Below are 25,988 nucleotides of genomic sequence, written 5' to 3'. Positions count from 1 at the left end.
GCCGATTTCCTAACGGTTTATTTAATAACACTTAATATGCACCATTACTAAGCTCACAACAAACAGTTGTGTTCCGAGTAATTTACAGTTACCGCTGTAATTTCATGAGGCAAAAATAGGAAATGGAAACATTACACTACTAAAAACTTCTAAGAGCCTGAACATGGTGAAACAGAACTTCGCAACCTGTTCCTTCAAAAGATTCAAGAAGTACTTCAGCTTTTAAAATGTCAGCTTTCCTAGACCACACTGTGCCGTAGCTGCAACTTCTTCTTTATTCACTCAGGGAAGAACCTTTTCACAACCAGCCCTGCGATCTCCTACAGAGCGATAGGCCTACTCCACGAGGCGCAAAGCACAGAGCCCTTTCAGTCTTCATCAGAGAAGAGCACTCCCCGTTTTCAAAATTAACTCAGTACACTTCTGCCGTACCAAGAGTGCAACACAAGCTACAGGACACCAGTGGAAATTCCATGGAAGTACATTTACAACCGTGAACAAGAGCAACACCTTTTCACAAAGCATTGTGGGAGTCTGGAACAAGCGACCTCACCAACTTGAATCCAATATCCAGACTGGACGCCATTCTTGGGTCAATCAGCTACTAGCAACCTAACAGCTCACATGGCTATTGTTTGTGACCTGTCAGAACTCAAACTCACCTGTTCGACATCTCTTTTACACTGCCGTCCACCAAAAAAAAATCATAAATCTGCCTTTTCAGTTTTTATCTTACATTTTAACTTAAATGACAAAAATGCTGAGAAGCTTCCTATTGACAAAGCTGTTACCTAGAAGTATTTTGATACTCTAAAGTAGAAAATAAAATATTTTCCTTCTGCTTGTGTCCAATGTAATGGAATCTGCCACAGTCCCTTGAAGGTGAATGGAGGTGGCAACAATACCAGGGGAGCCCGTACAGCACTTTCCGTTTACAAAGTGATTTAAATTGCAGGACACAAAAGGCTTCTTTAATTAATAGCACACTACAGCGATAACCATTCGTCATGCCAGGAAAACCAGGCGGCATTGAAGAACAAGGAACTGAGAAGTGAATGGCACATTACGACAAAGCCACGCGCTTCAAAAGCGCAGCACTGCGAGACGCTACCACAAAGTGCGACAACGGAATTTATTATTGATTATCTGAAGCTAAACTTTGCGGCAATTATTCCACGTCAAAGCTCCTGAGGAAAATTCAGACATCTCTGCTGCCAATGAATTCAGAAACTCTGAGGCATGAGTAAAACAAACCCGCCTGTTACATACGTCTTTGTATAACACACGCCCCTACCCAGGATGTCTTGCAGAGCGTGAAGATGTACTGTACCGTACGTAAGGCGATGGCCTGAAAAGTACTATCCCCTGAGCACTGGAAGGGGCTTCATTTCAAGAGAATTAATCAGTGCTCCAGTGTGGTTAAACATTGTTTGTGGTGACTGTACTTTGCTCGGTTTGCATGATTTTGGTGCCTTATGGGGAAAACGGTCACTTGTTTCCTGCTTGACAACGTCATCCACCCCTGCGCTCCTATCCTCAAGCAGCGCCTGTTTAAAAAACACATCACCATCAGCTTGGTGCCCCACCCGCTGAGCCCCACTCACAGAAAAATAGTTCTGCGTGCCACGCACCGCCTGTGAATTTCATTAGGGCTTTTCAGACGGGGCATCCATCTGGATTTTTACCTTGTGTAAAATTCCTGCATCCTTCGCTTTCAGAAGATGCTTCCTGGTGGCAACAGTGTGACATTTGCATGTGAATCCCTGCGGCAGAAGAGGGATCAATGCTCAGGCAGCTCAGTTTCATTCCGGACAGCCATTCCCGCTCTGGAAGAACCTGAGCCCTGCTGGATTTCCAGATTCCTCTAGATCGGTCAGACACACCGACCCCCAGCTAATGGGCTTAATGGGTCAAGAGTAAGTAACCGTATGGAGGCCTTATATTCAGTCAGAACCAAAACAGCCTACAGCCTTGCAGGCCTGGGGCTGGTGAGCCTCACAATAGGCCTGGCCTGCAGAAAACACCTTCATTTACGAGATGACAGAGATTGTTCCTGTTCATTCATTAGCTCCTTCAAAAACAAACCTACAGCCTTAATCTGTTACCAGGCCTGGTGTAGCACAGCACACAGCCATGATGTAAAATGTTCACGCAATTTTAAATATGTAATCAATTACAATGAATTATGAAATCCAACAAACAGAACGGATTTCATGGCGAGTTCACACTGAATGTGGCGTACATTGGCCTGGAAAGAAAAAGAGGCAGATAGACATCCAAGTCCAACACACACACAGAATGTAACAGTCCATATCAGCCTGTCCTTTCACTCTGATTTAATGCACTCAAAAGCAATTGATAAAATAAAATCAAAGATCATTTTTAATCAGATCCTTAAATCTAAGAACTACATAGATCAGTCGACAGTGTCACCAGAAATGAATCAAGTCAGTTCACAAGTGAGCTACAATTAAAGAACATTCTGCCGGAGACCTTGTTCCGTGTAAAAATCACAAACTGTAAGGAAACTGCCAACTGAAATTACACAAAAATGTCAAACTATGGACAGCCTGCCCAGTTACAGCACAGCCACTCTCTGCTGTGCAAAGCAGACAGCAGAACAAGATTACTTAAGTTAGAAACCAGAAGGGCAATAGGGCAATCCTGCCTATTTAATTGATCCCAGGATCTCATCCAGCTGTTTCCTGAAAGAAGCCAAGGTATCGGCTTCAAAAGCATTGTTGGGTGGCTTGCTCCAGACTCCCACAACCCTTTACGTAAAGTTGCAATCTCTGTTTTTAATACATTTCCACGTAGTTTCCGCTGGTGTCCTCCAGTCTGTGTTCCACTGATAATTTGAAAGAAGCCCACTGGCTTGACTTTGTCGACACACTTGTATCAGGTCCCCAGGTAGACTGAAGCTCTTTCCATCAGGTCTTCAAGCCTGCCCACATGGGATATTCCCTGATGCCCTGGAATGTAGCTGCTCTTCTCTGGATGGACTCCAGAGCAGCGATAGCTTTTTTTTTTGTAACGCAGTGACCAACACAGTACTCAATAACCTGAGCCCGACCCTGTACCCCTGCGTGTGCGACAGCAGAGACGAGGACAGGAGGCCACACGACCCCACATGCAGCGCACCGGCCGAGCGGAGTCACGGCAGGCCAGCGAGGATACGAGCCCGACGCGCGGCGAGACAGGCCAGACAATGAAGGGATATTTCAAAGTTCCTCTGGCTTCCACAGCAAAACGCAGATCTGAAAGACTCATTACCAGTAATAACAAAAACCATTTCCCTGCTGGGTCCCTTATTGGTCCCCACTGTCTCACTCTGGGTTCATAACCCAATGCCTCGCTCGACCGACAGAAACCTCTATATCTGCAGACAATCAGTCCGCTGCTCGAACTACAATGTGGGAGAACAAAGTGAACAGCCTCCTTGTTCTTTGGGGGTGCAGGGCTGAGGGGTGGTGGGACGAACTCGCCCGTCCAGCGGGCTCAGAAGGTGACCCGTTAAGAGGCTGAGCAGGAAACAATTTGAAGTCCAGCGACAAATAAACACTGATGGAAGCAGGAAGCTTATCAAAGACAGAGGTAGAGCTCTTTTTGAAAGAAAGATAAGATAAATAACAGCAAACAGAAACAGACTCAGTGACCACAGCCTGGCCAGAGAAACTGGACACAGGCAGACCTGACTTTCCAGAGAAGACAGGCTCAGTGACCACAGCCTGGCCATAGTAACTGGGCAACACAGGCAGACCTGGCTGTCCAGAGAAGACAGGCTGTGCTCCCACTGCCAGCGGGGAGAAACACAGACAGGTGCACTATGACACATATTCTAGGATTTGAGAAACATTCTTCCCTAAATTCAGAAATCTAATCCCAGAGTTCCCACACCTGCCAGAATCACAACGGGTCCCAATCCTACTGGGAGAGGGAGGAGAGAACTCAGCTGTACTGGCAGCCCAGTATGTGATCTCCTGTCACAGCCTGTGGAACAGTGAGCCTGTCTCCCAATAATGCTCCATATGTTTACAGTATATGTCAATATTTTATGATACGCCTTTGTTGGAAATGTCTGTAGATTTTTTTTCCGTTTTATGTTAATTTTATTTTTTATTTGCTTTGGCAACACTGATTGTACTCATCGGACACACCGATAAAGCACCTTGAACTGAACTGATGAGAGAATAATGGGTGCACAGGAGCTCTGAAGGGCGAGCCACACGAGGACCAGAGGGGAGACCAGTGTTAGACGAGCGCTTCCTGTTACAGCCCTGGCGAGGCTGGGAAAGAGAAGCCCACCGAAACCCACTGCAACCTCCTCTCAGGCTGCTCTGGCAAAGGAGGCCTGAGCCCCGCGGCTGCCTTTCACTTCTGAAGGAAACGGCTCAGCCCCTGATAGGTCCGTTTAGAAAAGCACCTTGTAAGCTGCCCAGACAGCACATTCAAACTTCCTCTGGCACGATCACCGCTGAGGCTGACTCATTATGGTTTCGGAAGCGAACCTGTCAAAAGGTTTCTTCTAGTACAAGTGATTAGAATCTAAATGATTTTCGAGTTTGTTTGTTTTTAAAAAAAAAAGGAAACAAGCTCAGCAAATAATAGCATCAACCTACTGTCAGGACTCACAACGTACCTTAGAGAACTTGCAGCTGGTTAGCAGTTTGCTTGCAGAAATCTCGGCACACAAAACCCTCTGTTCTGAAGATGTATTCTGACAAAGATGAAGCAACTTCCACCATCAGGCACAACTTGCATTAACACATTGAACAGATGTATTCAATGCCTGATAAAAACTCCTGGGCGGCGCCATGTAACCTTCTGTGTCTGTCCCAGATGTTTCACTGACACTGCTTTCTTACTGATGCTCAAACTGCCAGTATCACCGCACTGCCACTCTGCACAGGGATACCCTGGTTTGCGCCACTAACTGGGCTCAGGGATTAAAAACGTCCTGAACTTCACCCAGAACACCAAACCCAGCTACCACAGGTTCCCACAGGTCCACACCAGAAGGATGGGAGCACATACAGCTCCAGCTTCCTGGAGCTCCAGCCAGCTCAATATCTTCACAGCAGACAACAAACAATGTATGGTGAACCAAATGAACATCAACCAAATCTGTCCCCTGTCCGGTTCACAGGGATTGGGACAGCACAAACTGCACTCCTTGGTGGGTGCAGACATGCCCCCTATTCCCCCTTATCCCGCGGCCGGCAGAGGAATCCTACTCCGTTGGGCTCCTGAGCAAGGCCCTTCACCCCAACTGCTCCAGGGGCGCCGTACAATGGCAGACCCTGCGCTCTGACCCCAAGCTCTCTCCCCGTCTGTGTGTCTGTGTGTCTCATGGAGAGCAAGATGGGGTATGCAAAAAGATCACTCCTAATGAAAGAAACTGTAAAGGGTTAACAAAGTGATGTTATTCGCTTGCAGCACACAAAACATCCCAGCTCAACATACAACCAGAATGAGCAAAGAGGACCTGCAGATAGGAAGTTCAGAAGTCAGTGAATAAGCAGGGACTGCCAAAACACACTCACCAAAAGATCAACGATTAACTAAAAAAGCAGGCCAGGAATATGAAGAGCACACACACTGTCCCGGCCACGTCTGCGAGTGGTACTTTCTAACCTACGGGGAGGGTTACTCTCAGAAAGTATTGCAGAATATTGCTTACTGTTTCTACATAAGGTGCAATCCAATACATTACTCCAATCACCAAACTTAAGATCACTTTCTTTGTAATATTAACACTTAAAAACAGTCCTTCCAGTCTGTATTTTTAAATTTAGGATATAGAAACACTTAATTACTTATTTTGGACTGCTTAAAAATAAAAGGAGCACACTTACTGCTCATTTTATACAAGCATAATTATACAATGTTTAAATGTAAAACCAAGTTTGTATAGAAACCTTTATTTTTGCATTAACTCATTAACTTCAGACAGCAAGGATAATTTATTACAAGCACCACCTATTAACCCTCACAGTCTTATTTAGTTACTGCAAACAGCTGGTTATTACTATATTATTTTTCACTCACATGCCAAGTATAAATTGGAACAGCAGCCTATGCTTAAAAGCACTCACTGTGCTGCCCCATGTGCTTCTGAACATTGAAACTGGAGCATTCAGAGGCTAAACACATTTTCTCCTGTGCAAGATGTGCTTTTACATTTTCCCTGTAACTTCCTTTAAAATAATTAATCCCCTGCTCTTCCATGAGATAAAAGCGGATTTTGCGGTTACAGACTGGGCATCTGTTCCTGACCCAGTCTACACAGACCACCACGCGCAGCTCGCTTAAAATCATTCTCTCCGCTATTTTGACAGGACATGCAGATCAATGTCTTGTCAGATGTGAACAAAAACAGAGTAGTATTTAATTGATCCTAAATTATCTAAAAAAAAACTAAAAACATCATGCCATTATCACCCAGTAACATTTGTAACTGGATCACCTGAACGTTTTCTGTAAACCATCTGTAAACAGATTGCTGGTCCTACACTTTACAGTCAGTTATGTTTATGATCTCACTAGACCAGGTGAAACAAGAACTGTTAGATTATAGACCTAGGAAACTACTACAAAAACATGCAATTATCTTCCCAAATGATATTATACAAGCATGTAACAGAATCCATTCTCAAGAACTGCCTTTTGTTTGCAATGCAATGCTGCTCATGATGTAATATCTCCATAGTTAAGAATATTCTTAATCCTTTAATCGGATACAGAGATGTCAGGTGAACAACTCTAAACATTAAAGGTCTTGGTGAAAATGATGTATATTTAGCAGTTTTCAAACTTCAATTAAAATAATGTCAACAAAATCCTCTCAGACTACTTCAGCAAACAGGCTTTCCTCCCAGGAAAGGAGACAGCTTCAGCCCAAAAAGCAAAGGGTGTTTTCTCTTACAGACTGAACTCAGCCTTAAACACTAATTATCCTGTGTTCGTTCAAGCCAAGAATAATCTGTCTCCACAAGGCACAATTATAGACTATTTCCATCCAACGTACATTGACATTTCCGCACGTAACACAAATACTGCTTTTAAATGGCAACAGACTGAAAATCAAAACAGTACAAGAACGCACATCGCACATGAAAACTGTCTGTCCAGCAGGGGTATCACACAATTGAACTCTCATGCCAAACAGCGAGAACACCACCATATCTACCAGATGCATAACGTAGCTGCTTGCTTTTTTAATACACAGCTGTGGCCACATCTTCAAACTAAACAATTTAAAATAACAGCATGCAGTGCAGCCCTGTGCCTAGATATCATTCCAGCTTTGGGCACAGTCAGCTGAACAGGCCTTGCGCTCCGACTGGTACACATCGTACCTTTACAGAGTACGTCACTTATGACACCACACTCTAGAGCTCCGAGATGAATACTTGGACCAGAACAACAGGCTGCTGCTGTAGGCTATTTTCACCTGCAGATCTGCAATGTGATGGCTTCTAGGAGTCAGTGCATTACATTACACCATCCTGTCCAGCTTAACAAAATATAATGTGGAAATCAAAACTTGTACCGATTACAACTTACCGTGGAAAAATAAATTCCCCATACCAACCAGACACAGTCAATAAAAGAAACCATTCCATTTCTCATCTTATATTGGCTGTGGCTCTCATATGTATATGCCATTCATTTTACCACCAGATACCAATTAAACATTCATCTGTTGTGCACTAAAGACATCACGAATCATGACTGCAAGCTGTCCCAAATATGTTTCTTTTAAAAATGCAACACTGACAAAGGAACAGCAGAGCATCTACGTGAATAACCTCAAAATAACCTATTATCAGAGATCACTTTCATGGCTGTAGCAACACAGATCTACTCCAAACAGGATCTTACTCCCCCACTTAAAAACTGCAAAGATTGCTTTTTTAAATTGACCCCCTCAACGCAGATGATCAGAAACCTAATAAAGTCCTCAAACAGCACTGTGAGACGACGCAGCTACACAGGATTCCTGACAACATCCTGCATCAAGAAGTACTTCTCCTCACAGGAGGAGAGCAGACAGATGTGGTCCTCTCGTCTCACTGAAGGGGCGGTTAGGAGCCTCACATCCACGACAAAAACCAGGGGTGAGCCAGCAGCAGGAGAAACCGATCAGAACCCCGCTGTTTTAGCTGGATCAGTAAATGTGTGAGCGCAGCGCCGAGGACGAAACTAGCTGAGGTACAGACACTGTTTCAGCACGACGCCGCAAGTTCTAGCTGCGCGCTCGACAGTTCCACTCTCTGTATTTTAGTTTTCGACATGAAAGGGTTTACTTTGCAAAGAACACCCCACACCCCATCACTGGCATTTCTAACACATATCCGTCATGCTGAAAGGGGGCAGGTGACTGGAGCGGTTCTTTAAACAAATTATGCTGGCTACTTTCAGAAGACCATCCAGGAACCAAAGGCAACGGGCCATTAGTGAACCCGCATCAGTGGAGAATAAGAGACATAACCAATAGCTCTGGGACAGTCTCATAGGAAGGTTATAATACTATCTCCCTTGAACTGAATAGAAACCATATATCTGGACAATCTATTCTAACTGGAAGCACTGGTGTGTGTGTGTGTGGGGGGGGGGGGGGGGGGGCAGTTTCATCTGGAATAAAACCACAAAGACTCTGGGATCAGCTGCAATGTGATGTGTTCGGAGCTTGAATAAAGCTAACATTTCAGAGCAATGCTGAACACACAAAAGAGCTGTGTATAAGTAAAGACACCAGGCAGCAAAGGACTTGTTTAGACTTGCCTTTGGGGGAGCTGGTTTTTACAGACAAGCACAAAAAAGATGGAGCAAGCTTACGGAAAACACTACCGTAGAATTCAATGACAAACTTCAAAATATTGCTCCACCTGTGCATGACTCCAGATTATATGGCTGAACTCAAAAAGGACCGTACAATGCTTTATCACGTGCAGTCCATAGGCCACAAATCAGAGCTGAATTATAAGTCTTCATAAAAGTAAATAATTTCACAGATCAAACTGCTGAGAAAAGGAAATGTTTTGATATCGGAGGTTATGGTGATATTTAAATTTCCATGATTTTTGTCAACTACAAGGAAAGACGTCTTTGCGGTTTGAGGTTTGTCACTAAGGGAATTTATCTTTTTTGGTTTTCATATCAGCTGATGCAAAGCAAATGTGGGAGAAGTGAGTCTTGCTAAAAATGCTCAAAATCTCCGTTTTCTATGTGTGTGTGCCCAGGGAACAATCCGTGTGCACTCGCAACTACCTACTGTACACTGATCGCACACACAGTGTCATTTGTTAAGGAGAAACCAGGAAATTTTGGCAAAATGCTATTGAATCAGGAGGCAAGATATGTTAATGACGTGCAAATTTATTAACCTTCTCCAAAACAAAATGCAACAGTGGTTTTGCCGACATATTACCATAAACTCTGCGCAGCAAAACATTCCTGCTGTTACCACGAACTGTCTGTGCTGTTGCACTTCACCAATGTAGCCGATTTTGACTCCAAGAACACTTCTGCTATGACAGCAATCTTTCTGCCCCTGAAGTCGAGCTCAACCAATCACATTTCAAGAGGTTTAAGCTCAGGTGTACTTGGGAGATCAATAACTAATGGGATACCTATGCGTCTGAATCTCTCCAGAACTTTTTATTAAAAACCCAAGTTTCCATCTACAAGCGTGAATTTTACTTCCTAAATAACAGGGATGAGCAACAGGCCTTGTAGGTTTGCCGTGGCTGTGTGTTTGGGATCATCATTTGCAGAAAAAGAAATCATTCACTCCGATGGGTCTTACGAACGATTGTGCACAGCACTGAGGAATGCACGATACACAAAAGGAGTGCTGGTTAAAACACCATTATCCCAGGGCTTTGTAAAGCTCCAAGTGTCTTCAGACACTTCTTTCTTACATCAGCAGCCTTTGTTCACGCAAAGTCACTTTTCCGAATCTCCCGACAGTGAACCAGCATCAAAGGGACACTGGTGTGGATTCTCCTGGCTTGCCTGGTCGATTCAGGGCTGACTGCGGTCCTCAGCTCTACCTTCAAACAGCTGGCTCGTGCCCGGCTTCCACACCCCTCCGGTCTCAGCGAGGCCAGGTGCTCTCCGAGTGGTCTCCTGTCACCTGCCTGAGGAGCAGCCATGCGACCCCAGGTCAGTGAGGTAAAGGGTAGAAATCGCTACCATTATGTTCAATTTCAAATGGATAATTAATAAATTCATTACTTTGGAAGCTGCATTAATCCTATATTCCCTTCTTATTTTTAATAGCCAGTGCATGCAGCTCGTGGTTGTAAGACTGCATTCCTGCCTTTCAAAGGAAAAATAATCTTCGTTCATTACAGATCAACATTTTATGATGGGAAACGCAAAAGGTCTAATTATTAAAATCCCCCTTTCGCTGCATTTAATCATTTGCTTTCAAAATTAGAAAGAAATAATTGAATTCACTCTTCTCCTAATCCATGGAGGTTTAACAACAACTGGATTTTATTAGAACATTCAACAATACCACAGAATCCCACTGGATTAAACCCAGCATGTATTTTGAGAGGTTATCCCAGGATAATCCCAGCGAGATGCCCAAGGCAGTCCAGAAGGATTCCCTGGAGCTCCAATAGGCTTGTGTGCAAGCCAGCGCTGGACAGCATCCCAGCTGGACATAAGGTGCTCATCGCACGGCCACTCCTGACTCACCCCTGAGACAATCCGAGCCTGGCAAACCGACAGCAGCACCCCTCTTTAACACAAAGAATCATCCCCGTCTTTCACAAGAGCATCACAAGCAATCCAACAGCACTGAACATTGCCGTGTTCGCATGGGTTTCCTCCTGGCACTCCCGTTTACTCCCACAGTCCCAAGACAAGCTGGTGGGCCCTGTGAGGGACTGTCCTGTCCTGCCCAGGGTGTACCCTGCCTTGTGCCCTGTGAGGGACTGTCCTGTCCTGCCCAGGGTGTACCCTGCCTTGTGCCCCGAGAGGGACTGGCTTCCTGCCCAGGGTGTACCCTGCCTTGTGCCCCGAGAGGGACTGGCCTCCTGCCAGGGTGTACCCTGCCTTGTGCCCTGAGAGAGACTGGCCTCCTGCCCAGGGTGTACCCTGCCTTGTGCCCTAAGAGAGACTGGCCTCCTGCCCAGGCTGTACCCTGCCTAGAGCCCCGAGGGGGACTGGCCTCCTGCCCAGGGTGTACCCTTCCTTGTGCCCTGAGAGAGACTGGCCTCCTGCCCAGGGTGTACCCTGCCTAGAGCCCCGAGGGGGACTGGCTTCCCGCCCAGGGTGTACCCTGCCTAGAGCCCCGAGGGGGACTGACCTCCTGCCCAGGGTGTACCCTGCCTTGGAGCCTATCTTGGGAAGCAGTGGGCACAAGTCCCCGGCGACTCTGAGCTGGGTGAAGCGGTTAGACAATGGAAGGGCGGCACATCTGGAGAATAAACACAGCAGGCCTACATGTAGTGTTTCGGTAACCACCCTGCAGCTCGAAAAGTGGAAAAAAAACATATGAAGGTGAAGCTTTTATATATATTATATATATTTCTTTGTGTGACCTTCATTTTCCTTCTTCAAAAACCCCACAGGAAGGAAAAAGCCTTCGAAACGGGAAAGAAGGCAGGCTTGGCTAGGGGAACGCTCTTTAGCGTCAGACACAGCACTTTTACTTCTCTGGAGCAGCCAGGCCGAGCTGTGGCCCGCTCTCGTCCTCCCCACCTCTGTGAAAGCGAGCCCTGACTGAAGAGGGGAGGGCTCACCGCGCACTCAGCAGGAAGATGCTGAAACCACACAAAAACTGTCGGGTCGTCATGTCAGATCACTGCCGCTCAGACTACATTAACTCTGCCTAAAGCACCTTGTTTCATTGGTTTAAAGATCTCCTTTGCTATGTCTGCGCTTCGTCAAGGAGAACACAAGAAAAAGGACAGGAGACGCTGAATCCTGACAGTTTAATCGGAACACCTGCGCTTGGACAGATATTAAGGACCAAACGCAGGAAGGCGTGGGCTATTTCTTCCCGGTAGCTCGGGTAAATGATGAGAGCCACGGCCCCGGCGCACGGAACCCCCCATCCACAGAGCTCAGGCTCGACCCGAACCAAAACACGCCTGTACGCGCCCCGCTTCCCGCACTGCTGAAAGGGGACAAGACGCCACACTTCTTTCCTATCATTATTATTATTATTAACAATATTTCCTGTGCAACTGCAGGACGACAACGAACATGACCACACAAAGTAACTGCAAACAAGTTCCGAACACCAACAACAATACTGTAAGTCCGTTCAGGCGCGGGAGGACCCTGAAGGCAGTCAGAGAGCAGGACTACCTGATTTGCGAGTAGTTGTTGTTCGAGTTCAGCGTGCCGGTGATCCAACAGACACTCTCTACCGCCTTCACCATCGCCAGTGCCACCCACTCGGCGCGGCTCTCCACAGACCCGGCTCGCATTCTGCCACCAGACACCGCGGCCAGCGCGCTGCAGGTTCGGCAACAGCCCACAGCCGGACTCGAGGAGTCGGGGCTGAATCATTAAGATAACTCGCTGCGCTAAAATGTGGAGGGTGTGCGCACAGGATCGGTCCGGAGCCCGAGAAGCGGCCGGCTTGTCAGAGCTGCCCGCTGAGCTGGCGGGGTCGCACGCCGCCGGGTATTTACAAACACAGGCAGGGAGACCCCCGTCAGCTCCGCTAGGACCGTGGCTCTCCTCCCCCCCGGAGCCCGTCAGTCACGGACCGAGACTGGGCCAGAAAGGGGCGCACGGCGTGAGCCCACAGCCCTGTCACACCGGTGCAGACCCACGGGTTGGCCGGGCCCCCGGGCGATGTGCACCACGCGTGGACACGACAAGACGCGACAGGACACAAAACGCACTACTCCGACTGTGCGACCCCCACCGCCCCTCTCCTCTCCGCTGCGTTTGAGAAGTGGAGCCCCCCAAACAAACAAAAAAGGCTACATATTTGACATAACGGAAAGGGAACAAAAAAAACATCCTTTCGCATCCTTCCTGCCCGTTTACAAGCAGCAACACGCACGGGGGAGAGCGCGCTTCACCGACGAGGAAAGGCAAAAACGGCACACGCGTGGAGAGGAGCGCATCACAGACGTCGAGTCACAAACACGGGGGATCGGTGCGAGAAAGCAGTGCCGCACACAGCGCCGCTCGCCCCTTACCCTCCGGCTGAAGTGCTCTCCAAGTCCTCCGCCACACTCGGCGCCCCCGAACAGGCAGATCCGCTCCGACCGAAAACCGGGTAAACCTCGCAGGCTGAACAATAGCGTCGCTTTTACCCTCTCGTCACTGTTTCGGAATAATGTTCTTTCTCTTTCTTTTTTTTTTCTCTCCCAACACCTAAAAAAAAACTCGACGGCTTCCAGAGGTGCCTCCTCCGCGACGAGCGGATTGGAGGGCGCCGCTGAGGCCGCACCGCCGCCCGGCGGCGCTGATAGGAGCGCCGCCCTGTCAGTGCGGCCGAGGCCCGGTGCCGCCGAGGCGCTGCGCCCATTGGCGCAGAACGGAGGCGCCCAGGAAGGCCCCGGTCTTGCCATTAGCTGCAGCCGCCTTCAATCGTGCGGGGAGCTGGCGAGGACGGTGCCGGTGATTGGCTGAGCGGCGCTCGGCGCTCGGTGGACTCGGGTGGGCGTGGAGGGTCCTGTGACCCGGGTGCTCTTGCCGTCGCGTCCAGAGGGCGGTCCGGCACCGACACCAGCCCTGGCCCCTGTCCGGCACGGGCGTTATGCTGGCTCGCAGCTGATTTAGCACCTTCTCCCTCGAAATAAAAGCCCCGCTTCCCAGATCCTGCAGAATACGAATACACATGACATCGGAGGGGCTGGCTGGGGTTTTCATGTTTGTGGCCGGATGAAGTTTACTCTGGCTCCACTCTCTCATAATGCGTGTGCCTAAATATCCTTAACAATTATGTTTGTTTGTTTGTTTGTTTGTTTTTTAAAAAGGCCTAATAAAGATAGATAACTGTGACTTACACGTGTTGTCGTCTGATGTCATAAAAACACCGAGGTAAATAAATAAACACAAGCCCGGCCGAGAGTCTGCCGGGCAGCAGTCTGGAGATCGCTCGACAGGAACTCGCGACCTGGGGACGCTCGCGAGTTCCTGTTTGTGATGAGAAGTGTTTCCGGGTCAGCGGTGTCGCCGTGCTCCTGCTGCTGCTGCTCGCCGTGGAGGTCGTTCGCAGACACAAGGCGCTGCTCCTGTTTCTCCCTGTGCTGGCTGACCGGCCTAGCAGGGTCTCGGTCACAGGTTGCTGCTGCTGCTGCTGCTGCAGGGGTCGTGCCTGGCTGGTTGAAAATGTCTCCGGTCTCCTCCGCAGGGCTGACGAGCGCTCAGCAGGAACGCGGGGGAACCCCTCAGGTAGTGCCCGAGATCATTTCTAACCTGTCGGACCTGGATCCCGGTTTCCGAGGTCTTTGGAGAAGAAGGTCTCATGCTGTCGTAGTGTTTCTACTTTCGGTGCAGTTGTTACATGCAACGACGCTTCGCCACATCGTCCATTTGAACTTTGTGGTATTTACAGCCTGCAGCGTGTATTTATCCTTGATTATACAAAGTTTTGCCTATGTTTTAGAACCGCTGCAGAATCTGACCTGGACTGTCTCCCGGGCTTTGCTTGTTATTGTATCTCGCTTTCAAATCAAGGATCTCAAGTTACTGCAGTTTTTCTCCGAAAAACCAAATCCAGTCTAATGGCTTTTTGTCTCGTGCGACCCTCCTATTTTTACGCTCAACTTGTTTACCTGAAGGGGATCGTAAATGTTTGATCCCCAGAAGTCAACGCTAACACGTCATTTAAACTTAACAGTTTAAAAGTTTAAAAGTTACACGTTGCTCGTGTCTCGGATTGTTTTATTGTGTACAATGTGTTTTGACTCATGACAGCTGAGAGCAAGCGAGGATGTGTGTGGATAGACTTATCGTGGACAAAACGTAACAGCAAAGCTTGTTCTAAGTTAGATCAGTGGAATGCTGAAGTGGGTTGGAAGGCAGTGACTGTCATGCTGCTAAACTGTTTGGTGATGCGACAGATGAGGGGGTGTTGTTGAGGCTGAGGTGATACATCACTATAAGCCTCTGGAGCTGTGCCTGTGAAGCCTCGTCTGGCACCCCTGTGTAGCACGCTCCTGTGCAGCTCTACAGGCGCTCATGACACACCCCGCTCCCGGAGAGCGACCCTCGGCTGCACCAGTGCTTCTGTGACGCTGATGGACATCCCCGGGTGAGCCCAGACCTGCCTCCTGCGCTGGTGTGAGCTCGGGGGCTGGCTCGCCCTGCAGGCAGCATGGGCAGCAGCGACGCTCTGTGCCCGCGGGCTGTGGGCGGGGGCCGGGTCGGTTTCCTCCGGCCGTGGGCACACTGAGCCTGTCTGCGCTGCTGTCGTGACCCATGAGAGGAGGAACAGGCGCCCATCCTGCCCATCTGATTTTGGGCCTAAAGGGTGTCGCCCGGCTGTTTCCCGAAGGAAGCCAGCCATGGAGACAGCGAGACCCGAGGGGTGTGGCTGTGGGTACGAGGTCTGCAGGAATAGAGAGGTATGGTGGACCTGTAAAGCATGTGATGTCTTTGGCAGAATCCGCTGGGCGTGTCCTATATTCCCACAGAGGAGGAGAGGAGGGTCTTCAGAGAGTGCAATGAAGAGAGCTTCTGGTATCGCTGTGAGTCCCTGCTTTTACAGTCTTCCTTCCACTGTTCTGCCTGTGGGCGGTACCGTGGTGCGCTAGATATGACCTGTGGCACCGTACCGCTACGTCCTGGGTTTGATTCCGTCCTGGGGTCATTCTGTTGGGAGCCTGCATGGTCTCCCCCTTGGCCACATGAGTTTTCTCTCTGGTGTCCTCTCACAATGCATGCTGTCTGGGCTCACAGACTTTCTGCTTCATCCCCCTTGTGTGTATTGGGGTGTCCTGCATTGATCCAGCAGTGTCCTGTTGAGCGTGGGGCCGGGCTCGTCTCCAGACCCCTACAGCTTGATAGAAGAGATTCCAAGCGAAACGAATCAACAGACAATACCTGGCGCGCATTCTAACATCACTCAGGGCAGGTGCAGCCCAGGAGCAAAGTGCCGTGGCTGTAGAGAGAGATCGGGCTGCTTGAGAGTGTGGGGTGTGTAGGAGCAGAGGCAGAGTGGAGAAGGAGAACGGGTCCGATCTGCACAGAGCCACCTTCCGGCCCGGCAGCTGTGGGCAGCAGGCGGGCTCACTGTCTCCTGCCGCCACGGCTGCCTGGATCAGCGAAGGGATGGTTCTGAGGTCAATCCGTTTGGTCAGTCTCCAGCTCCTTCATTTGCCTGCAGGATTCAGGGTCATTTCATGCACTTTCAGGGACAATAGGAATGTTTTTTGAGAAGCTTGAATGTGCTGGAAGGAGCCCAGGGAGCTGGGAAATAGAGCAGTCAGTGGCTCTGTAGTGATCTCAGTCTGAGTTGTTGCTTCATTTTCTATGCTGTCCCATAGAAACTGGGTAGAGCAATGGATTTGTCTGGTTTCTGTGCACTATTTTCTCTACAAAAAAGCTTACTGGCTTACTGAGGCGCTGAATAGTATCATTTCCAGACTGTAATGCGAAGGTGTATCATTGCATCACAGGAGCAAAACGGACGCTTTATTTCAGGGCTCCCAGTCCAGGATCTCAGAACTCCAGTGCTGGGTTTTGTTCCAGCTGAGCTCTTCCCTTTTTGAACTGTTATTGGTTTGAGGGAGTGAGGGAGATTTTAATGGAAACTGAATTTAAAATTCAATGGGAAAGCCGAACGTTGGATTATTGAGCTCTTTACTTCAGTCAGGAGCTCAGACAAGGTCCCCGAAGTCACCAGGCCCTGATTTATATATACTGTACAGAGAGAGAGGGGAGGGGCAGCACCAGTCCTCAAGGAAAGACGCCTTGATATTCATAAGAACATGGCTAGACATCAAGTGAAGGTGTTCCTTGAGCTTTCCCGTGAGAGTGGGAGAGAGGGGCGCCTGTGGGTCGTGTGCAGGAGGCAGGTGCTCCCGGGACACTCACACGCTCCTCTTTCCCCCACAGCGCTGCCCTTCTCTGCCGGGGGCATGATGTTGACGCAGGCGCTGATCTCCAGAGGTGAGCCCAAACCCGCCCGGGGAGGCTGCTATGTCCTGCTTGGCCGATTTCAGGATAAAAACAAAGTTTTTCAACTTCTTTCTTTCTTCCTTTAAGGAGTCCTCAGTTCCTCAGCAAGGTTCGGCTCTCTTCCCAAAGTGGCATGTGAGTAACAGCATCAGCTTGCCAGGCCTGAGCCCCTCTCAATGGTTTTCCGGTCCTGCTGAGAGCCCTGTGTTCCAGCTGACGAACCGGATGCTGAGCCGTGCAGCGCTAGCAGCTCCTCCAGCCTGGCGCCAGGCATCTCGGGGAACAGGCTGAGCCACCAGCCAGACGGGTGTTAAAAGCGGACAAGTTTTAAGAGCAGCAGCGCGCAAGGGGAGGTGGGGAAGTAGTGGATCATCGCTGGCCGCCAGGGCGCAGTGATGGGGTGTGAAATCCTCCTCCATGTCTGGCCTGGCGGACATGTGGGGTACGTGAGCTGACTAGTCTGCCGGTGTCCCCGCAGTTGCCGGAGTTTGTGGGTACCTGGCAGGAAAGATGTCCTACATGAAGACATGTCAGGAGAAGTTTAAGAACATGGAGAACTCTCCGCTGGGGGAAGCTCTTCGTCAGGGACGCAGCCCAGGGGCAGGCCGGTCAGTGGTCCGGGGGTCCCGCTGCTCAACACCTTGTGCTTCCTTGTGCGGAGTCGGTGCTGCAGTTGTTTTTGCGAGTGTTACTCTGCTCCACCGCACGCTGTCTGTACATGTGGGGTCCTGTACGCATGAAGTCGCATCCTCAGAGACAGTCGGTCAGGTTCCATTGGCCAGAAGCTGGAAGTATTAGCAAAATCCACCAGATACCAGGAGTGTTATCTGTGACAGGTTCGATTTAGTCTACGCTTAGATACAGAAAGACGAAGTATCCATTTGTTAAGATTTGTATATATGGGGGAAAAAACCCTATTAATTTCATTTTCTTCATTAGCTTTCCATGTAAATCTTAGTTATTAAACTATTTTACCGATGTGGAACATGGAGCACATGGGTTTCTTTGTTGTGGAAGCACTCACTGACAGTGCAGATGCTTTGCATAGCGCAGTACCTCGGCGTGTCACGTCTTGGCCCAGAGCACGGACGCCCCTGTCTGTTGTGGGTCTGTGGACAGCGCCTGTCTTCATGTGTGGTAGAAGGAACAGGTCTGTGCTGATCTGCCATCCGCAAACCGGGATGGCTCGTAGCTCGAGGATGTGGTGCCGACTGGCCTCCAGTGTCCTTTACTGATCATCTTCCCTGGTCTGGCTTGCTCATGTCAGGTCCCGCCCCCAGAAGTCGGAGCTGGGAGACCCGGAATCTCCTTTGTTTGACCCGGTGCTCCATGCGCCCCAGAGCGAGCAGAGCCCGGCGGACTCCTTCAGCTACCCCGGCGACCAGGAGCCCTCCCCTTCCGCCTACCATCCCGCCCCCTTCAGCTCGGTGATGAGCGAGTCGGCGCCCTCTGGAGCCGAGGACCTCGGCCCTCAAGGTACCCCGGCCTCCGCGCGGTGCCACGGAGCGAGGGCCGCGCTCCGAGCCCAGGAGCAAGCTCGGTCGTCCGTATCTCATTGTCTGGGTGGTTGCCCAGTGAGGGCACCTGCTCAGTGCTGCAGTCCTGACATCGTTCCAGGCTGGATCCTGGCGGGGTAACCTGCTGTGACTGTCAGGGCCAAGCTGTGCTCCCAGAGGGACCTCTGGGGGACGTGACATCGGGTCGAGGGGAGGCGCAATTGGGGTGTAGGAAGTGGAAAATTGTCGATTTTATATTTTTATTTTAAGGAGAACCTTTGCACTTTTGTAATACTTTTGTTCTCTGCTTCTCTGTACCTCATGCCCCGCTGTAAGTCCTCTGTAGGACAGTGATCTTGTTTCTCTTGGGACTATATTATGGTCTGATGAGCAGTTCCAGCGGAGGTTTCTGTGTCGGTTGTCGGTTCCTCCTCTGCCGTGTGGTCCGGGACCTGCGGTACAGCCTGTCCAGCTGCAGGGCCTCTCGCTGGCCTGACCTGACCTGACCGGGCTTCCCTCCTCAGCCCCGCTGCCGTACCCTGACGACGAGAAGCCCAAGAGGAAGACCATCATGTACGAGGAGCTACGCAACAAGAACAGGGGGAGCTACGAGGTGGCAATGACCCAGAAATCCGAGTCACCCCTGAAGCCAGCCTCCGAAAGGGCTTCCAAGCCAGAAGGTACTGAGGCAGCCAGGCTGGGGCCCAGCTGGCTCGGGGGGGGGGGATGATGCTCTTTTGTGATCACCAGGCTGCCTCACGGCATGATGGAGCCAGGCCTGTGTCCACTAGCCTGTTTAACCCCAGCAGCAGCACAGGCTGTGTGAGGGGACCCGGTTCACAGAGGCACTGTTAAAGATCTGTGTAAAGTTCCCGCATATATCGGATCTTTTTAAACTGCTCCCTAGCAAATCGTTTTCCTCATTCTCGGGTGGGGGGTGATTAGAACGCACCAGCAGCCCGGGCTAGGAGCTGCACTGCGTTGTGCAGAATTTGCCAGTGGGGTGGCAGTGGTTTACTGCCGCTGCTGAACTGCAGACTGTCAGAGGTATTCAACACGAGGTGAGTCGTTTCCCCGAGAGACCCTCTCTCCCGCTGATCTCAGCCTGGACGCAGAGCCTGTGTGACGTGGGAGCAAAGGACAATGTCTTAAGGGGGTAGCGGGTGTGTCCTCTTGCACCTTAGTCCCTGTGAGAGTTTATGTTCCTTTTTTAAATGCATTTGCAGTTGTTCTTGCTGTTGGCCGAGAATTTCCCTGCCAGTGAGAGACTCTAGCGATGTTTCCAGGGGTGATGGCTCCTGCTTCCGAGCTGAGATGCTGTGGGCCTGATCTCTTCGGGGGGTTTGGAAAATGGTGTGACGACTGTGGTGCTTTAGGAAGTGCGGTTCCTGGAACTAATTCCTGTCCTTCTCCCGATTTTACAGTGAAAACTAACAAATATGGAGATGCTTGGGAAGAATGAGCTCATCTGCAGACGAAGAGAAGTAATATTCACACAAGTCCTACCAGTTTTACACAGAAGTAGCTTGAATTGATGTTCTGGGCCCAGGCTGTGATTAGTCAGATATATGTGTGGCCCAGCACATTTTACTGAATGTGTCGTATATTTAATTTGGTCACTTTTGCATTTACCTGGACAAACGAAGAAGCTTTGTTCTTAAATGCTGACATTGAAACCTCTATGCTTTGAACTTCTGTAAAAAAAATCATTTGTAACTAGCATTTAAAACTGAATCGGTATCTCTTGGGTCTGAAGTGCTTACTGAACGCTGGAGGTGTGTTTAGAGATGTTCTGTGGAGCACAATAAAACCCTATTCAACAAAATGTGTTTTTTTATCTTTTTGGATTACATTTTAGACAATAGAAATGTGCTTTTTATACCCCATAAAATGTGGTGAGAGTAGTTAAGCTGCTGTGGCATCTCAGGTGTAGAAGAAACTCCTGGCTGCCGCTGTCTTGCTGTCGAGGGGCTGTTTGTGTCGGGCTCTGGGAGCAGGTTTCCCAGCAGCCCTGTGCGTTGCAGCTGTTTGTTTCAGGTCTGCTCCTGGGCTGGGTGTTCAGTGGAGCTGGACTCCTTATTGGACAGAAGGGTCTTTTTTAAAGGGTGTCACAAGTGTGTTGCGACTTATTTTAGGGTGTCGTCGGATTTCAGGTTTTGTGATGGCGTCGCATCTCCTGACCCCAGGACTGGTGCACTAAGGGGGCTGGAATACTGGATACTGCCGGACTGAATCCGGAATCATAAGTGGATTCTGACAGGCTCCTCGTGCAATGTGCTGAAGTCCAGAGCCTTTCTTCTCTTACAGATATGCCATGCAGCACTAGAGGCAATTCAAAAAGAGATTTCTAAATGAATGATTATAATTTCAATGAAATGATAATTGAAAAACCTAACCTCTTTAAACTAAAAAAAAAAAACGGCACTTGCTTCCCAGTTTTAAGAAAAAGGAGGGCAGTGTCCCCAGTGGCTTCCCAGACTGGCGAGGGAGAGCAGTCGGAATAGCTGAGGCTGGGAGCTCGGGGGTATCGCGCAACGTGGCTCGTTAAGTTGTGGTTTTTCCTTCCAGTCTTTCCTGGTTCCCATCTTCCCTGCCCTACAGAGCTCACGGAAGAAGCGCTGCGCAGGAATTCAATCTGTGCGCCGTGAACGAGGCACGCTCTGAAGTTCACCCACGGCACTCGCGGGAGAGCATGATGGCATGTAGCCTTCTAGTTGGCCATCTCGTTTGGTCTTCCCAGGGTCTCCTCTTCAAGCCATTGCTTTAAAAGACCAGGGCTGGGCGGATTGCTCCAGACTCCTACTGCCCTTGGTGTAAAGAAGTGCCTCCTGCGCTCAGTTTTATTGCACATCTCGGTTTTAATTGTAGCTTCCACTGCTGTCCTTTCATGTTTCACTGTTGACTCTGAAGAATTCTGCAGCATTCACCATCTCCTCGTACTCTTCTCTGTTCAAGACTAGCAGGGTTCAGCTCCTTCACCCCCTCAAGCCCCAGACTGTGTCCGGCTGCTCTTCTCTGGTCTGATTCCTGAGCAGCAGTATCTTCTCTACAACACCATGACAAACTCTGTGCATAATGTTTTCTAGATTAGGCTTAACCAGTGTGTTTAACAGTTTTAACATTACAGTCCTGGATTGAAATGATATTTTTCAACTATAAATCCCCTTTTGAATTGCTCCCCCATGTTGTCCTCATTTTCCTGACACCGGACTCTCAAGCCTCCAGAGAAGGAGCCCCAGACTCGTCCAGCCCGTTAACCGGTAGAATAATGAGCAAGTAGACCGTGCTTGCCCACGGTGATTCCCAGGGGACTGGAGGCGCGGAGACCGGCTCCCGGACTGCAGCTGAGCACGGCTGCCTGGAGAATCCTGGCTCCTTCAGGAGAGTCGCTTCCAACAGTTCGGGAACTGGCGTTTTCGAGGCTGGTGGGCCGCTAATTGAGCACAGCGGTCTTTCTAGCATTTTCCTCTGAAAGAATGAGTACAATGTGCTTCAACAACCAAGTAGAGCTCCGTGTTTTGGAAATACTACAGATTATAGCAGGGGCACGTTCCGACGCCACGCTCTCTCTTTTTACTCAAGAACTGCTAGTTCGAAGTGAATTTCCTTGAAATTCCTTGTGAAATATGTGTGATTTCTAAGCGCGAAACAGCTGTTTGCCAGCTCTTCCAGAAACCCCATCACTGAAGATGGATCTGAGGGAGAGCAGTGGCTCTTGTGGTCCTCCACTAATCACAGCAATTAATCACAGCAGTTTTGAAGTCCTAACCCTTGTCTGTACTGTTTCCTCTTAACCGATTCTCAGTCCAAATGCAAACAGTTCCTCATCATTAACACTTGTGTCCTCCAGATTATTTTGCTGCTCTTTCTCAGTTGACTGTAACACATAACGGCCGCTGTCATATTTGAATTCTTTATTGGACATTGTGGGTTATTGTTATCCTCAGTAGCTATATCATCCTGCAATTTACAACTGGCCTCACAACTGTGAGCCTGGCCAGTACCTGGATGTGGTCAGAGTCTGTGTGGGTCCTAATGCCCCAGTATAGTGACGGGGACACTGTACTGTAACCAGGCGCCGTCCTTCGGATGAGACGTGAAACCGAGGTCCTCTGTGGTCTCTGTGCTCTGAAACTCTGTGGTCATTACTTTTCTTGAAAAGAGTAGGGGTGTTACCCCGGTGTCCTGGCCAAATTTCCTAGTGGTCCTTACCAATCATGGCCTCCTAATAATCCCCATCTCTGAACTGGCTTCATCACTCTGCTCTCCTCCCCACTGAGAGCTGGTGTGTGGGGAGCAGACTGGCGCATCATCCAGGTGGGGCTGCACACTGGTGCTGGTGGAGGGGATCCCCATTACCTCTAAAGACTTCGACTATATATGTATAAGGAATTATTAGTAGTAGTTTTTTGCATTGAACATTATGGATTATTATTTTTTATTCCGGTTGTTATTTTTCGCTCTGAGACCACTAGAGGGCCGAATCCGAGGTGATATTTTGTTGTCTATCCGATCCATATCTAGGGGCACAGTTCTCACTCCAAGCAGCACGAATGCACTAGAAACAGAAATAGCGATTGAAGTCCCTGACTCACGTACTTGGTGAGTTTTTAAGGTAGCCAATTCATTATTGCTCTACAAGTCTAACGCTACTTGAATTATTCAGAGCAAACTAACAAATCTTGATCTGAGAGGAACAAATGACGACCCTCTACAGGAGCGCCCTCTTGCGGAATTTCTTTAAAACAATTTTCAGCTACTCATATTTCCTCACACCCCGGTATATAAAATTAATTCCTAAAACAAGAAATTATAAACAAATTCATACTGCTGTTTTACGTTAACTGCCTGTCCTAAAGCAACTAAAGCGGCTTCTAATAATCAAGTGTGTTCTGTCACGCCCTGGCTCATGAAATAGTCTCTCATCTTGTTCGTTTATCAGAAACACAAGTGCTCTTTCGATTTTGTGCACTGCCGGCGTTCCTCGTGTCGACAAGTCAAGACTGATCTTTCATGACACCGAAAGAATCATGTGTTCTGATGCTTAATGTGATATTCTGAAAGAATTCCTCTGAGAATCGAAGGGGCAGCTATTTGTGTAAGAGAAAAGCTGCTTTAGTACCTCTATGAGAGAAAGTGTGGTTTAGGCACAAGCAGGTGAATGTCTATTTTAACAAACTATTTAATTTTTTTTCGTAGCAACATCAGCGTATCGGACAGACCCAATTCTATGGGCTACAGGGTCTTCCAGTGCTTTTTGGTAAAAGACATGATCCAGCCTTTTAAAAGCAGCACGTCCATCAGCACAGTGTGCGGCACGGTGCCATTCTGCTTGTGCTCCAGTTTCTTTGTGCTACTTGCCTGAGAGCAGCCCAGGCTGAGAGGCACAGAGGAGCTCGGTTCTCACTGTCTGAATGAGAAATCACCGCAGCCTGTGGCTGGCTCTGTAGTGAACTCCATAAACGCAGTCCTGGACAGTGATTTGAAAATTAATTTCCTAATACGCATGCAATCATTCATCTCAAAACACCCATACGTGATTTTGTAAGATGAATGTGTGAACATTTTGGGTTTTTTTTTTGTTTAATTGCATGTGTTGTCGAATCTAGTTTGGAGATTAATACAATAAGGAGATCCACGGAGGCCATCGGCCCTGATCTGAGCTGCCCTCTCCCAGCAGAGCAGGTGTGAGTGGCGCTGAGATCTCAGGCGAGTGTGTCTCTAGTCCTGGGGGACCCCTGTCTGTCTTGTTCCAGCTGGGCCCTTAATTTCCAGGGCTAATCGCTGCCAGTAATTGATCTGCTTGCTCATTTAGGCTTTCTGTCTGCTGTCAGGCCTGGGTTTCAAACAACCCCCAGTACAGCCCCTCTCAGTCCTGGTCCTCGTGTCACCCCTGTGTCTCCTGGTTTCTGTTACAGGCCAGTCTGTCATCACAGGCTCACTTATTTCTATTTTCTGTTTTGAGGCCATTTTCTTTCATTTGTTTTCAGCTCTTAAAAATATGAATAAATTCAAAATGTGTATGATCCCCATTAATCAGTTTCAGGACTACCTAACTGAAACGTAATCAATTGGACCTGACCAGAAAGAGATGTGGGCGTGTCTGATACATTACCTTCCTGTTGTGGGTGTGTCTGATATATTGTCCTTCCTGTTCTGGGTGTGTCTGATATATTGTCCTTCCTGTTGTGGGTGTGTCTAATTCAGTCCCACTCCCACTGTTGATGTGTCCCATAAAGTGTCACTCCTATGTGTACTTGTTCATCATCAGTTGATCACCTATTAAGAGCTGTTTAGTTAGACATAGAATAAGCAGATGTGTAATTAGCACGTTGAAGAGAGACTGCATAAAGTTCTGTTTGCTGAAGGTAGTGGAAATAATACACTTTAACATGGCACTTTTTGAAACTAAGCACTGACTGTGGAAAAAATCGATACCCGCAAGCGGGTCAGTTACAGTAAGTATTAATGATGAAGGGCCCATTTAAAATTACAAGCAGCAGACACAGGGGACATGCCATGGAAACTATGGCCTTAATCTTTGCCATGTGTGGAGCCAGGCAAATATCTCAAAGGCTAATATCAATTTCGCTGGTGGAGGATTGCAACCAGGCTGGTTGCAATACGTTCTGAAGTAGTAATTTCAGTAAGGCTCCTCTCTAGAGAATTGCCTCAATCTGTCATCATCTGAAGAATCTAGTTTGTCACTACAGAACTGAAGTAGATTACAGAGGATCTGTAACTCTCCAGATCAATTAGCTACTGAAACAACGATCAAGCTAGATTCCTCTCATTCACCGCCTCCCCCATGTTCCTGTGCTGTACAGGTAGCTGTGGAGACAGGAAAGCAGCTCCTGTTTCTGAACAATGTGACACAGGGGAAATGGAAGCACACAGAAGTGAAATTTGGTCTTTTAAATGTATGAGCCTTAAGAAAACAGCATCCAGAATGGACCTATAAGCAAAGATGTGGGAACGCTGACTGTACCCCAAATGTATTACGTTTCAACACTTTCTCCAGAAAGGCGTGTTTCCAGAGACAGGATATTGATTTTTACACTCTGCCCTCAATGTGAGGTACTACAGTACATAAGATTCAGGGGTCTGAGCGCTGAGCAGTTGAAGCTGTCACTGTAAACTCCTTGTCTACGCCTTTTTAGTGTATTTTTGTGGTATTATATAAAAGCGATTAAAAGGGGCAAAAAATGAATATTTGTCTCCAGTTGCAATCCGTCGCCATGTTAAAGTTCAATCATTTCTCTGTGAAGTTTTGTTTCTTGAGGTGGAGGAATCTTTCGGTCTGAACGGAGCAGCCAAAGCCTGTTTTCTCCTGCAGATATCCGTGTTTTTTCACGACAGAAGAGAGAGCTTTGTCAGTCC

The 25,988-nt window shown here is 48.6% G+C and overlaps 2 protein-coding genes across 12 annotated transcripts in view; one reads left to right on the top strand and one right to left on the bottom strand.

The window, feature by feature from the left end:
* Positions 1-14,104, bottom strand: part of fryl (furry homolog, like) — a 127,737-nt gene extending 113,633 nt beyond the window's left edge. For 8 of the 11 annotated variants that reach the window (XM_088631935.1, XM_088632239.1, XM_088632438.1 and 5 more), the window contains exon 1: positions 13,182-13,924. The gene's annotated coding sequence lies outside the window, so the exon portion shown is untranslated. Of the gene's footprint in view, positions 1-10,058; positions 10,146-13,181; positions 13,926-13,994 lie in introns of those variants that run through there. The other 3 variants (XM_088632088.1, XM_088632147.1, XM_088632928.1) reach the window with 3 other exon arrangements.
* A 25-nt stretch (positions 14,105-14,129) lies between these two features.
* On the top strand, positions 14,130-20,433 carry ociad1 (OCIA domain containing 1). The gene is made up of 8 exons (XM_088633141.1): positions 14,130-14,382; positions 15,596-15,680; positions 17,050-17,103; positions 17,200-17,247; positions 17,591-17,720; positions 18,380-18,588; positions 19,133-19,288; positions 20,033-20,433. The coding sequence occupies exons 1-8, from the start codon at positions 14,134-14,136 to the stop codon at positions 20,068-20,070; spliced, it is 969 nt and encodes a 322-aa protein (XP_088489267.1). The 5' UTR covers positions 14,130-14,133; the 3' UTR covers positions 20,071-20,433.
* Positions 20,434-25,988: the final 5,555 nt, after the last annotated feature.

Source organism: Lepisosteus platostomus, chromosome 1 (genome assembly GCF_059453375.1).
Source record: "Lepisosteus platostomus isolate fLepPlt1 chromosome 1, fLepPlt1.hap1, whole genome shotgun sequence".
NCBI classification, from domain to species: domain Eukaryota; kingdom Metazoa; phylum Chordata; class Actinopteri; order Semionotiformes; family Lepisosteidae; genus Lepisosteus; species Lepisosteus platostomus.
Note: the sequence above shows the minus strand (reverse complement) of the source record. Positions and strands in the feature narration are given on the sequence as shown.

Bases quoted from the DNA above. Each gene is read 5' to 3' on its own strand.
- ociad1 (XM_088633141.1), top strand. From the start codon at position 14,134: ATGAGAAGTGTTTCCGGGTCAGCGGTGTCGCCGTGCTCCTGCTGCTGC. The intron at 18,589-19,132 runs GTACCCCGGCCT...TTCCCTCCTCAG, and splicing joins CGAGGACCTCGGCCCTCAAG to CCCCGCTGCCGTACCCTGAC. The intron at 19,289-20,032 runs GTACTGAGGCAG...CCGATTTTACAG, and splicing joins AAGGGCTTCCAAGCCAGAAG to TGAAAACTAACAAATATGGA.